General features: G+C 35.2%; 1 protein-coding gene across 2 annotated transcripts in view; it reads left to right on the forward strand.

Moving 5' to 3' along the window:
• The first annotated feature begins 30 nt into the window (after positions 1 to 30).
• The window catches only part of MAD1 (mitotic checkpoint family protein), a 32,368-nt gene continuing 17,753 nt past the window's right edge, over positions 31 to 14,645 (forward strand). The window contains exons 1-11 of one of the 2 annotated variants that reach the window (XM_088210666.1): positions 31 to 420; positions 2,751 to 2,850; positions 3,278 to 3,432; positions 5,603 to 5,800; positions 5,884 to 5,976; positions 6,119 to 6,238; positions 6,962 to 7,209; positions 11,467 to 11,638; positions 12,442 to 12,552; positions 12,641 to 12,844; positions 13,874 to 14,036. In XM_088210666.1, coding sequence (XP_088066792.1) covers positions 226 to 420; positions 2,751 to 2,850; positions 3,278 to 3,432; positions 5,603 to 5,800; positions 5,884 to 5,976; positions 6,119 to 6,238; positions 6,962 to 7,209; positions 11,467 to 11,638; positions 12,442 to 12,552; positions 12,641 to 12,844; positions 13,874 to 14,036 — 1,759 coding nt within the window. In that variant the 5' untranslated portion in view covers positions 31 to 225. Of the gene's footprint in view, positions 421 to 2,750; positions 2,851 to 3,271; positions 3,433 to 5,602; positions 5,801 to 5,883; positions 5,977 to 6,118; positions 6,239 to 6,961; positions 7,210 to 11,466; positions 11,639 to 12,441; positions 12,553 to 12,640; positions 12,845 to 13,873; positions 14,037 to 14,645 lie in introns of both variants that reach the window. The other variant, XM_088210665.1, reaches the window with a different exon arrangement.

The raw sequence follows: 14,645 nt of genomic DNA on the forward strand, positions 1-14,645 counted from the left end.
TACCGGAGTATTTAAACAGTTGGCTGCTCCTGTGGGATTACTACCGTGTTGCACATTTGACAGAGAAGAAGGCCTTCAGAAATGGCGCCTTTCCTTTCAAATTAAACTTCGGCAACTCCAGCAGACGCATATTGATTGAGGTAGAGAGAGAGGGAGAGGGGGAGAGAGAGAGAGAGAGAGTTTGTGTGTGTGTGTGTGTGTGGAGAAAACCTAGAAATCCTGAAAATGATACCGAGAAGTCCTCCACAGAAGAGATGCAGAACCGAACCGATATCTCAAGATAGCCCAATTCTCGGCGGCGGCAGTGGCTCCAACCGACAGCTCGTGATTTACGAAGACGTTTCACCTACGGTCAAGCCGCTTAATTCCTCCCACGAGCCGTCGGATCACTTGCTCTGCACCTACCAATGCCGACAAATGGTTCGCACTCTCATGTTTATGCTCTGCGTTTTATATATGTTTACGTTTATATGTTTCAATTTGCTTGTGCGTTTTGGTTTACTTAATCTTTGCCTTTTCGTTGTTCCTCTTGTTTATGGCTTTGAAGGGAATGTTAATTCAAATCGTCCATATATATTTTTTATTATATTAGGGTTACTAATTTCAGCATTTGCTCGCTGTTCTGAACTGAGATGTGTTTTATTGTCAGCCTTCAGGTCACTAACTAGTCCTCTTTTCTTATTGTACTCTTCTCCTCCCATCCAATGATACTTCTTTTTCTATATAAAAAACACTTCAGTATTGTGGTTCCTCCATAACCTTTTTTGGTATTGTAGGTCTTAAGTATGGTTTGTCTTTCGGATTATGTAATTAACTGATTTTTAATTTTCAAACAAAAAGGTTAAGTAGATATATGCGCTGTATGTGGAATAAAATTGTCGTGCTTTTAAATTACAACTAAGAGTTCTTGCTATAAGATAAGCTGGTTGGAGTTTAGGAACTTTTTTCTTCATACATGCTGCTTATTGTTGTGTTGAGAGTGGAAGTTAAATGATTAATTCTATGAAAACTTATGAAGAGCGGACTTGCTTTCGTATATAGTAGTTGTTTTGCAATGAAGGATTGAACTGTGAGAGTAAGAATTAGGAAAAAGGAAGTTTGCAGTGGGTTGACTGATGAGGAATACTCCAAGAGGGACATCCTGAAATTTTAGTTATCCTCCATTCTCAAAGCAGATGAATATACTTGGAAACAGAAATCAAGGGAGAAATGGCTTGAGGAGGGAGATCCAAGTATTTCCATGCTTTGGCCACCCACAGGAGAAGCTGTAATTTCATAGATGAGATCAGTTTTGAAGATAGAAAGATTTTGGGTAATAAAGAAAGGTTTTGGGTAATAAAGAACTAAGGGAGACAGCCAGTAAATTTTTCTCCAAGCTAAATGAGGATGATTTCAGTTCGTGGCCTAAACTGGATGTTCTCCATTTTAACTAGATTTCCGAGACCAGCAAACAACTATTGGAAGCCGAATTCTTGGAGGAAGAGTTTGCTGAATGCTTGAAATCTTGTAATGGAAACAAGTCTCTGGGACTAGATGGATTCAATATGAAGTTCCTTTAAAACTTCTGGTCTTTAATCAAGGATGATGTTTTGAGCCTTTTTAAGGAATTTCACAATTCGAGTAAGTTTGTTAGATCTCTCAATTCTACTTTCCTGGTTCTCATCCCTAAAAAGAAAGGTCCAAAGGAGTTCAAAGATTTTAGACCCATCAGTTTGGTGGGGTGCATCTGCAAATTATTGGCCAAAGTTTTGGCAAAAGGATTCTCTAGAGTGCTGGGGGAAGTTATTGGGGAGTGTCAACACGCTTTGGTTGAAGACAAACAAATCTTAGACGTGGTGATGACTGCAAATGAGGCTGTGGATGACCTTATGGTTAGAGGTAAAGACGGTCTTCTTTGCAAATTAGACATGAAAAAAGCTTATGATCATGTGAACTGGGACTTTTGTTGAATATATCTTAAGGAGGTTGGGGTTCGGACAGAAATGACAAGCCTGGATGAAATGGTGCATGACTACAACTTCTTTTGCGCTATTGATTAATGGGGGGCCTTCTGAAGTTTTCAAGGCCACCAGAGGCGTAAGGCAGAGAGATCCCCTATCCCCTCTGTTATTTATTCTTGTGATAGGAGCTCTTAATGGGATGCTATGCAGGGTTAAGGATTTACAACTTGTGAAAGGGATCTCGGTGGGAAGAAAGAACCATACAGTTGAGGTGTCCCACTTATTCTTTACCGATGACACATTAGTATTCTGTCAACCCGAGGAGAGGATCCTTCTGAATCTGAGATGTGTTTTGTTATGCTTTCAGCTTGTATCCAGACTAAAAATCAATTTGGACAAAAAAAAAAGAATTATGAAAAAGGAGGATAAATGTTACCATTTTGGTGCACAAATATGGCACCAAAGAATTTACAGATAAGCTGTTTAGGACTTCAGATCATGTGATGAAGTCGAAGTTGAATATTGCATTCCATACGTAACTTCTTTCTATTGATCTTTGTCACATTTTTTATGATCATATATTTCTTTAATATTGTTCTTTTTTTTATAAAACCTCAGAAATAAAGTTCTCTTGAAAAAATTATCTTTGACAGGAAATATTTAATACTGAGATCTTATTTCTCACTTTTATTGATTCAGCTGATTATTTTAATCTTTCTGGATATTTTCCTTGAGTTTGTTATATCTAATCAATTTTTTTGGGTTTTGCACATTATTTATGGAAAAAGTATCTTTATCTTGTTTTTGTAGGTTAAATCAGACTTTCTAGATGCATTAAGCAATGCAGAAAAGCAAGTTAGCGATTATCAATCTAAACTGGAGGCACTAAATGAAGGTTTCTGCAAAGCAGGTGGGTTTTCATGAGGGAAGAAGTACTTTCTTCTTAACATTCAGTAGGGGAACTGCTTTGGGTATATGAGGGCAAAATAAAAACTACAGGGTCTTACTGGAGCATATATATATTATTTATATACACACAAACACAGAATTTTCCAATATAATAAGGTATAAAAAACTTATTTCCGTCCAAGCTTTTGATCTGATAGTTCCTGTATAGATTCCTTTTAAGATTTTATCCTTGGTTTAATTTTCTTCCTTTTCTCCTCATTCAACCTTTTTCTATTTAAAAAACAAATCATGGTCTGCATATTTTTTCTTTTAAATCAATCCAATTAGATGTCTTGGAACCTTCTACTTCTTTTATCATTTTTTTGGGTGGAGATCAGCTTATGGCTTTTTATTTGGTGGTGTTATTAATCTCACTTTCACAGAGGCAGAGAGGAAGAAATTTCGGGATCAGTTTTTATATGCGGAGCAAGAGCTTGCCGCCGCTAAAGGACGTGAACAGGTGCTCCAGGAGCAGCTTTTGAGAGAAGTCAGTGATTCTGGGGAACGGTTGAAAAAACAATTACAATCATACAGTGAACTTGAGGTAGATCCATCTGAATATATATCTTTTTCCATTTAATAACCAGGTTGTAATCTGCATCCTGGTGATTGCTGGATTACTTTTCAGCATCAGGTGATTTTAGTGATTTTTTAATGTTCTTGGTTAGAACTTGCCAATATAGTGGAGAAGGTGCATAACATTTTCAGCTAATTATTGAACTAGCTGGTGAAGAGATGACTGATTTATTTAATTGTGCTATCTCCTGCAGTTGTTATGTTCATAAGTGTATTTACTTTTCTTCTCTTACGACAAAGTTTTGATAGGAAAGAGTGCCTGGGTTGGGTCCGTGAAAGTATATGTTAGATAAATGTCAAGTATAGTACTTGGATCTGAGGTATGCATTAATTTGGTCTTTGTTATTTCAACTGCAAAGTTAGGTTCTTCTGAGTTTGTTAAGAATCAATCTCCAAGATTTTGGTAAGGCACAGTCATTTAGGAACTTAATTTAAAACCTAAAGAATTTGGGCCGAGTTTACAAAAGTTCAAATGAAATTTAGTATCACTATGATTTTTTCTGGTTGTAAAAGATGATGGATGCTAAAGATTAAGACAAAAAAAATTATCATAAGCTAACAAGTTTCTTGATTCTGTTAAGTTTGGGATTCAGATTTTTGAATGAGGCATGGATTACAGTAACCTTTTTTGGCAATTTAAGCCTTTAGTTTTCACTTGGAATAATAGGTACTAAATTTTTATATCCTAAATTCAGGGATAACATTATTCTAATAGAAATAAGTTTAGGGATGAAATTGACTCAAGATAGAATGTAGCACTCATTGAGTGGTTATTTTGTAATAATCTAAATGTGATATTTTTAAGCATCCTTGTCATGGAGGAAAACAAACACTAGCGTATCATGGAACGTTTCTTATGTTAGGAGAACAACGTCTCCCCCCTCCTCCTTTTCTCTCTGTCTCTCTCTAATCTCTTTCTCTGTTATGTTTTTTTTCCCCACGACTGAGATTGTTAGCATCGACAAGAAGTAAATGAGAATATTAGCTGAAGTGCTTTTGATGTGTGTCATTCTTCCTCCTTTGTATAGCAAACTCCTTTTTAACCCACCAAACAAGACTCATATCCATCTAAATTCGGGTCTATACTGAGGTATCTTTCAGTTTAGCCCAAATTGAAAATCGAAGCAATTTAATGCTTGGAAGCACAATAAATAAATTTTCAGTGTTAGGTCAAGTAGGAGACTCCGATTCATAATATAATAAAGTATCATATGCAAAAAATAAGTGAGTCATATTTATATCGTCTTTGCCTTCCCCTACCTTCAAATGCCTTGAAAAGCTGTAATTCTCTTGCTCTAGTAAGCATTTTATTAAGGGCATCCATAGAAATAATGAAAAGCAATGCGGTTAGATCGATTTGCCACCTAAATCTGCGCTTACTCGTTTAGATCAATTTTCCTTTCTCCAAAACTGTAGAACTTTGTTTGGGCTTACTTAAGTGCTCCATCTGCTTATTTGAATGCGTTCTGAGCTTTGCTTGAAAGAGCCAGACCTGCTGACCCGAGCAAGAGTTGGGTTCCAACTGATGTGCTGCTTTAAAATCGATCTTTGATTTTGTTTTAATTAATCTATTGTGGTATGTTAGAAATTTGTGTAAATGCTGACGTGCTATTATTTATTTTGTTTATACTTTTTTCTTTGCATTTTTGTTTATCTGCCACCAGTCGTATCTGAAAAGACATTTATGATGATATTGCATATGACTTATGGTGCATGATCTATGCCTTTTTGGGGATCAATTGGGTTATGGCGGGTTCGGTCTGTGGGGAAATTTGGGTTTGGGATGGTTAATGTATAAAAAGAAACATTGTAAATGTTATTCCATTGACTGTATTTTGCGTTATTTGGAAAGAAAGGAATTGGAGAGCTTTTGAAGGTAAAGTTAGTGATCTTTATAGTTTAAGAGATCGATGAATGCATTATTTTAGGATCATCTTATTAGATCATGACATCATTAGTGATGAGACTTTTAGAAATGTCATTGATATACTAAATTTTATACAAGTCATTTATACATGGGCGGTACTCCCGTTTTGGTACCTTGTTAATATAATACAACATACTTTTTATTTTTAAAAAAAGACATTTGATAATGATAATGTGATCATCATTGTCATTATGTGATCATTGGATTTTAGGTAAAGTTTCAAAAAGAATTGAATCTTCGCAAGGCAGCTGAGTCTTCAGCTGCTTCAGCTGAGGAGAAAAGAAGCATTTTAGAGGCAAAACTAAGTCAACTATCTGAAACCTTCGAAAGGGAGAAAAAGTGTCTTCGCAATGAACTTACTCAATTGAAAAGGGATTCAAAGCTTTCTGTTTCTAGAATAAGTGCAGATGTAAGTAGCAAATGTTAATTTCTTTTTGACTCTCTGGTATTTTGGTTCATTCTCAGTTCTTTTAATTTTTTTACTTCTTGTAGCTTGAAAGAGTGGAATGCAGGGCTTGTAATGCCGAGCAAGAATCTGAGCTTCTGAAAGAGCAGATGCAGGATCTTAAGAAGCAGCTTAATGAGGTATCTTTCTATTCTTTTGGCTAGCATAAGAGTGAGACAGCAGTTGGCATTTTTTAATTTTCTCGTTTTGAGTTGTGATGCTCGTTTTCTCTTTCTTTTTCTTTGTTTCTTAGTGCTCAGTGCTTCTCATTTGTACTTCCAGTGCTTGCACCAGAAGAGTGAAGCAGAGAAGAAGTTATCAAGTTTCACATTTCAAGAAGTTACTTCTACAGAGAATAGCAATATTCTGGTTAGACATTTGCAGGAAGAACTTAGGAACTATGTAAGTTTGTCTTTCCATCGGTGATTTAAATGTGGTGAAGGTTTTTATCTATCAATCAATTGATAAAAATTAAGCATTTATGTAAGAGCAAATAGTTTCTCTATAATCTGCCTCCATAGCATCCCATGCAGGGAAAACGAGAAAATAGTTTACTTCCTTCACAAAACTAGCTAAATGATTATTTTACGGGAGCATGCTACTTAATCTTGAAGAGTGTTCTTCAATATTGTTTCTTCTGAAATGGGTTACAGAAGACTTAGTTTCATAAAGATAGTTTACAGAAAGGTGATAAGATAGGGGAAAATAATTTGGAATTATGGGTTATTTTCTTTCACTAGGAATTTACCTAGCTATGGTGCATTTCTAGCTAATAAAATTGGAACCAGACATTCCAGGTCAAGACAACATTGTGAATTTTAAACTGTAAGTAGGAAAAGCTACTGTTCAACATAAGAAAATATGTGAAGGCAGACTATGGAAAAGAAGAAATAGGAGAGCCTTTAAGGATGTTGTTATTTGTTTGATAGAGTTAGGGAAGCAAGACTTGTATCCATAAAAATTTTTACTTTATACCTTGAGATATGAGAAAATGCATTTGATAGATGCTCCCATTTTCTTCTTGTCTTTTGGTTGAGGGTACATTTTATTTTGGTTTTTTGGTACATTATTTTAGGAATTCTCATATGGCCATCTAATTTATTGACTTGGTTCAAATTGTACCAGGAGTCTGAAGTGCGAGAGGCTAGAAAGCTCAAATCATCTCATGATAACATTGAGTTGTTGAAGGAGAAACTTTTAGAGGAAAAGAGCCGTAGAGAGAGGGCAGAGGCAGAGTTATCAAAATTACAAGAATTAGAACTAAGCATGAAAAAAATGGAGGATGAGTTATTATCTTGGAAGTTGTTGCTTAATGACATTCCAGATGTGTCAAGTCCAGATGATATACTTATGAAGATTGCAGCTCTACAAAAGTAAGAAGCTTTATTTATAAGTGGAAAGATTCAATTTATGTGCCCTACAATATAAGCATTTCTTTTTGTTTTTCTTCTTTTTTTTTGTGGTTGTCAATCCATGGTCTTGCTAGTTCATTACTTGGATCAAGTGATATATTGAGATATTAAGTGCTATGAGCATCAACTAGATTCTATAATCAGCAATTTGGTTATCTCTCAGTATCTTGCTCTTTTATATCTATTCTTTCATGGAAAAATATTGTCATCATTGAAATTAGAGTGGTTGAATTAAATTTTTTAATCTGTATTTTGGTGTAGTTTGTATAGTATATATATAAATTTACCAAGAAAATTTAGGAGATATTATAGGAGAATAAATCTAATCAGACTAGCCTAAACCAGCCTAGAATCAAGGATCCTAATTGAAAAAGGAATCTTGATAGAATCAGGAAGCTCCCCTCCACCTTTGAAATGAGTACTGAGAAGGAAGAGTTTAAGGATTTAATAAAGGACCCAGATTCATACAATTCCTTAAAAAGCTCAAGAATGTCCTCTATCATTTCATGTCAATTTTTTTTCAGAAAATGGATGTTGAAACCATCAGGTCCAGGAACTTTATCCATTTTACATTGCATGAGTTCGTTAAGAATCTCCTCCTTAGTGAACTCTCTTTCAAGCAATTCATCCCAAGACATGAAGGTCAGATTGTCCTACTTAGGCCTCCAATTGAGCTCTTCACAAGGTAATCTGCAAAAAGAATTCCATGACCCATTGCCTTAGTTGCTCATTACTCTTCACTAACCAGTCATCTATCTCAGTCTCCTCCACATAATTGGTCCTCCTCTGGTGATTTATCATGCAGTGAAAAATTTGTGTTTCTATTTCCTTCCTTTATCTATTTGGCTCTCGATTTTATATCGTTACTTTTTTTTGAAATAAAAAGTATGAATACTATTAATAATGCACCAACGGGGTGCAACTCATGTACAAAAATAATTACATGTTAGTAAGGCAGTCAATCATATACCCAAAATCTTCCACCCTGTACAAATCATGCCCCATCAACGAATCTTTATGATATCTTCTCAAGTTGTAATCTGTTTGCTAATTCAAGTTTTATGGATTCTATGTGTGCCAAGTCTTTAGTGAAGAAAACACCTTCGCATTCCATCCTATCAATGGCTTCAATATCCTATAATAGAGATTAAGCGTACATACTTTCACCCCTCCCCTCCTCCTTGCACCACTTCTTAGTTTTGGCCTTTATTACCTTCGTCTTTTGAGTCACTCTGAAACTAGCTTTGCCATCCACCGTTCCTCCTCTTCACAATTCACTGATCTTGTTGTAGAGACTATTAACTTTTAACCATTCACTTTGATGATAGTGTCTTCTATAAGGGCTGATACTTTGGTACGAAAAGGTAACCATGGTGATCAGAAATGAAGGAAGCGAACCCTTGGCCATCCTGTGGGTGATTCTAAAGGGGAGTAATAGAAAGACCTTTAATAATATTTTATCTTTTTTTTTTTTATAATTTTTACGAGTAGAATAGAGATTTATGGTTACAAATCCTGTATATTTTGATTCAGAGGCAATCATTTTGTTTACGATGAGGATTAGACCTTTTACTTTGTCTTTTTTCCTCCTTTAAAGGGAGGATGCCTTATTCCCCTTGATTATATTTTTTCATTCGTTTAGAGGTTCTTCTATTGTAAAAAAGTAATGAGGATTTATTATAATTTATTGATATTTTGATAGATTTGGAAATGACTACATTTTGCATAATGGCAGCACCTCCTTCATGCTTTGTTTATAACATTCTAGATTTTATCTAGAAAAAAGTGATTGTGGTCAGTAATGCTACTAGTTTTGCTCGTGGCACATCTGTTTATCCAAGGATTAAGGGAATATGGATGGCATCTAGTTTTCTCTTTTGACACTTCTAACTTCTTGCCTTTAGATCCTGGGCATGTAATTGCTTTGTGGCTTTCACAAAAAAAACTGTTTGTTCTTGTGAGATCCTCCTACCATAAGCTTCTTTCACAAGATGAGGTTGCTTTGGGATTCCCTTTGTAAGTAGATGTGGGAGAAAAGAGATGTCCCCTTTAATTTTGTTTGAAGCCGCTTTAGATGAAGTTCTCACCTTTGATGAGTTGAGAAAGCATGGGAGATTCATTGGCAATAGATGCCTATGTTGATTGCAAGAGATTGAAGCCACCAACCATCTCCTACTTTGGTGTGCCAAGACTAGAAAGGTTATAGGAATTCATTTTTGTCCCTCCTTATTTTGTCTTGACCAAGTGGCGATTTGGTTGTTGTGAATTATGGTAGAATGGTATTAGGCCTTGCAAATCTAGGAAGAAGTGTATGTCCCTCGTTTTAGTTGACTACCATTTGGGTGATTTGGAAAGAAAGGTGCAAGGGGTTTGTTAATGTCATTGTGTCTCCATTTGCTAGTGTTAGAGACGATTGGTTCTACACCTTAAGAATTTTGTTTAATTGTCATTTTCTTGACTTAGTAGGGAACCTACGGAACCCTATGGATATTTTGTTTTCTTTTGGCAATATGGAAAGCTTCTTTTGTGTTTAGGTGGTACTCTGTTGTTATTGTCTCTCTTTAAAAAAACGTGAAAACCCTTTTTGAAATTCTCTTATTTTTACCTTTTCGAAAACAAAGTTGTCAACAATTTCTTTGGTGATTGATAAAACGAATAAGGATTTTAATGGGTGACGAAACCAAGTAGGTTGAACACATTTGAGAAAGTTTGATTCTGCATTGAGATTGATAAATATGTACACGTTGGGTTAGAGAAAGCTTTTGTATGACATATGCTAGAGGAGCAACTTGTCTAATTGCCCGGACAGGACCTTGGTGACAATAGACATTGGTTACAAGACCAATAGGTCAAAAATCTGCAACCTTAAAATTCCTTTTTAGAGTTCATGCTAATTCTAGTTCTCCCACTTTGGTGTAATTGCTGAAACCTTGAATATATCCTCTTTCACCAGCTTCTAATTGAGTTTGGAAGAAAACAATTGAAAAACTGTCAAGACCTAGTGCTTGATCAGTTCCTAAATTCTCAAAAGGCTTTTCTAATCTTCTCTTCCTCAAAAAGTCCCTCTAATCCTCTAGCTCTACCTTTATTAGTTGGGCTCCGGTCTAGGCTCTCAAGGAAGGGTTTGTCAAACATCTCCTCCTCATATAATCTCTTATACAAACTAGTAGTCCCAATATTGATTGAAGCAGAATTCCTAACTACCCTACCATTCTTAAGTTCCAACTCGTTGCTGCAGCTATTCCATTACATGGTTTGCTGGATGAAATATATTTGTTGGATAATCTGTAATAAATTTTTTGTCAGATTTACAGTATGGTCTATTAGAGACAATATTTGATATATTATGTGTCTTGAGCATAAAACACTTGCTACTTAGTAGTTGATCTACTCTTGTTTGTTTTTTATGTGCTTTTTTCTCATTGTTTTTTTTTTGAAATAAAAAGTGTAAATGTAGGATTATAGACATAGTATCATAGGGGGTACCACCCATGTATGGTAAATTTATAATCTAGTTAGGGTATCAATGACAAACCCAAAATACACATATCTCATCATGGGGTACCACCCATGTGCATTTTTCTCATTGTTATGAGTGTTACAATTGCAAAATTGTCGCAAAGCCAGTTTCTATTGGAATGCTTGTATTCACTTTCAGACAACAAGCGTTGAAAGTTGGACATGGTCAAACCTTGGGGTGGGGGAGAGGGAACTTGCTATTTTCTGAATGGACCAGCTTCTGGAAAGTTCTATTATACTATTTCTTGGATCTATTAAGATCTATGAGCTATCTGGCTTGGCCTCGTGGGGATGGTAGTTAAGGAGGTGGTTCTTTTTCTTCTGTTTGAATGGTTGCTGGGTAAAATATCTTTGCCATTGATGATGCTCAAACATATTTTTTGGTGATATCTGGTGGTTAGGGAAATAAGTGATTGGTTAACAGTCTTCTTTTCTTTTCCTAATCATTGAGTTTTTATTGCAGTGTGAAACTAGACTAACTTTAGCGAATATGTACTGACCATCCTTCTATAGGAGTTTGTTACTTCCCTTCTCTCTTCCTAAGGCTGGGCTTTGAGCTGCCAAGCTTGCTTTAAGGTGTTTTCTAGATATGCCATGAGCTGTGTGTTCCTTGATATGTGTTTGAGGCCCAAAAGAAAAGAAAAAGGTCTGGTGAATTCGCATTCCTGTCTGATGATGTTGAGATTTCTGTTAATGAAGGGAGGTAATTGATGGCACGATGAAGATAGGTGAAACAAATGCTCGCTTGAAGCAAATGGAGGTTGCTCTGGATGCTGCTGAACTTGCCAAACAAAGTGCTGAAACAGAGGTGGCACTTGCTAAAGTTAAGGCAGAAGCATTGAAATCAGAGGTTAAGCGGATTGAAAAAATGGTGGGTGTTACATTACGTAGATATGCTATTATGTTATCTTCATTTTTACTCATTATACATCTATGCTTTCTCTCTTCCAGTAATTTTTGTCTTTTTTCTCTCGAGTATGAATCAGAGGCATTACTAAAACAAAGGTTGGGTAATCTATTAGGTTCCAGAAACAAACAGCCATTTGTTGAAGATGGGAGTCTACTTTTCAAAGAAGGAATTTTGAAGGGGTGAGCATCCATTTTTTGGGATTAGGGATGGATATTTCAAACCTATGATTTAGTGTTTGCTCTCTTGGGATGAAGAGGAGCTAGAAGAGCTTATAATTCTTTTCTCATCTTGTATCTGACATAAGTCAATACCATTTATTTATTTATTTTGAGATAATATCAATACCATTTATATGCCCTTCTCTTTCATTTCCATGAGATATTAGAGAATCAATAGAAGATCCAATGATGGGAAGTGGCTCCACCTAGCATCACAAAAATTAAGAATACATTAGGTTTAAGTCTGAAACATATTTTATGGCAGCCTAGATTTAGTATATATTTGTTTGGTCAAAATTTGCTCCTTGGCTTTCCTGTTTGGCCATATTAGTCTTTGGAAATTTCTGGCTGTTTAGTTTCATATTTTCTGCTTAAAGCGACATGGTGATTACTTTGAGATGCTTATTCATTGGTGCTAATTATAGATCATATCAATGATTATGATGAGCTTTATGACTATGTATAAAACTGTATCTTAATATTTCAAAAGTTATTGTTAACTTATTCATTTACAATTACCTGATGAAAGATTGTTTCTAATTGCAGCTTTCATTGGCTACTGAAGAGAGAGATAGGTTGAGAAATGCTGTCAATGGATTGAAAAGATCAAAGAATGAAGAAGCTGAGGGTGAAGCAGTAAATGGAACCCGTGTTCAGGTTCTTAAATTCTATATCATTTTGTCTATTATTCATAAGATTGTTTCTTCTTCTAAATAGTATAGTTTTATCTGGTTTTCATGTGCAGGAGCTTGAAATATCTCTTGCTAAGAAGGAAAGTTATATCAAAGATTTGGAGAATGAGTTAACTGAACAAAGGGATGTCAATAATCACCAACATGATGAAGTAAAGTTGCTGAACGAGAGGCTAAGTAACGAAACAAGAAGAATAAAATCATTGGAAAGGGAAAGTGATCGGCTTCGTTCAGAGATTTCCTTACTCGAAGCCAAGGTAGGTGCTGAAGTAAAGAATATTGCTGCCTTTTCTGGAAGAGTTTACCATGTTTATCTTTGTCATGGTAAGCTTGGTGGATGTTCAAATTTCATGCTTTGTGTGGAACGGCCTTTGCATGCTTACCAGTTTAAAGTGTATAACTAGTCTTGTGAGTGGTCCATTTACTTGACCTTGCTGCAATCTTATACTTTGCCGTCTTCCCTTTCTAAAGGAAAAGTAATGCTAACTTGAAGTCGTGTTTTTCATCCAGGCAGAATTAATATAGCACCTCAATAATAGCAGAACTTGGAAATTAGTTTTAATGTGTTCGATTTCTATTCTCATCGTTTTAGTAGAATTAGAGTCTTTTATCTTTTATTTCTTTTACACCAGTCTCTTATTGGGGTTGTTTTAATTCTCTTAGTTTCCTGTGTTCTTGTTATGATTGTATTACAAGTTTTCAAATATTTGTAATTTCCTGTAGAACAATCTTTGAACATTTTTGGGCAGTTTATGCTTTGTAATTTTGTGATGCAACGGAAACCTTAAGTGTGATATGTAAGTAATTTTTTTGATGTGATATATGAGAAACGTTAGGTGTAATATTTATGTTTGTCACCTTGGTGCCTTGTACTTAATTAAGGATAAACATAAATATTACTCTAGGTATGATATTTATGGTTGAGATGATTTTGGGAAAATCATTGATATTCTAATTGAGATGTAAATTTTTTGTACATCAGTAGCACTCCCTTAGTGTCTTATACTTAATACACATTCTTTTTACCTTAAAAAAAGTCATATTTACGTTTGTCCTTAATTTCTACAAAGAGAGATTAATCCTTACCTGCTCTACATCTTATGTGAAATTCATAGGTAATGGAATTTTGTTCCAGGATATTCTTTGGCACTGTGGATGTACAGAGATGGAAATAAGAATATAATCTGTCCCTTCTATATTAATACATATTATCACTTGCGTTGTTAGAGTTGCTTATTTTCTCCAGAAAAAAATTTAGATTTCATTTTCTTGTTCTTTTTTAACAGTTGGGCCATGGTGATTATTCTGCTGCAAATACCAAGGTTTTGCGAATGATAAATACCCTCACAGTAGATAATGAGGCAAAACAAACTATAGAGGCTTTACGGACAGAGTTACAGAAGACCAAAGAGAAGTTGCAAGCTGTTGAAGAACTGAAAAGTCAATCAGGTACAGCTTAGTTCTTCTAGTTGTTATTTTTGTTCACTTTCTTGCTTTGGCCCGTGAAATAATATTTAAGCAGAAAAAATGGCTAAGAGTGTTTATGGTATTTTTATAGTTGAACTTCCGATTCTTGTTTTGAGTGCAAGTATATGGTAAAAGTTGCATGATATCGAGCTAGTCATTTCTGAGTACATTCTCATGGAGTTGACAATTAGTAAGAAATCAATTGTGGCATGGATTATTAGTTTTCATTTTGAGGAAGGAGGATAGCTACCTAAAGCCGCCTTGACAAGATTCAAATTTGGGATACCTATCAATGAACTATTCAGTGTTCTGACTGATGTTTACTTTGGACCTATTAACAAAATTTTATGTTTTTCACCTGATGTATTTTGCAAATTGAGCTGCTTGGCTGCTTTATCTATTTGATGAGCAATTATTATTTGACCAATAGTGATCTGTGCTCGAGTTGCTAGGTTCTCTTTAACTTGTATGAGAATAATGTTTGTTTGTTCCACTTTAATATGAGTTTATATTTTTGGGTTTTGAGATTGGTGAAACACTAACTATTTCTTGTACCGAAAATACATTGAGCAATTACCTTTACAAATTCCC

Source organism: Carica papaya, chromosome 9 (assembly GCF_054855325.1).
Source record: "Carica papaya isolate Zhongbai chromosome 9, ASM5485532v1, whole genome shotgun sequence".
Taxonomy (NCBI): domain Eukaryota; kingdom Viridiplantae; phylum Streptophyta; class Magnoliopsida; order Brassicales; family Caricaceae; genus Carica; species Carica papaya.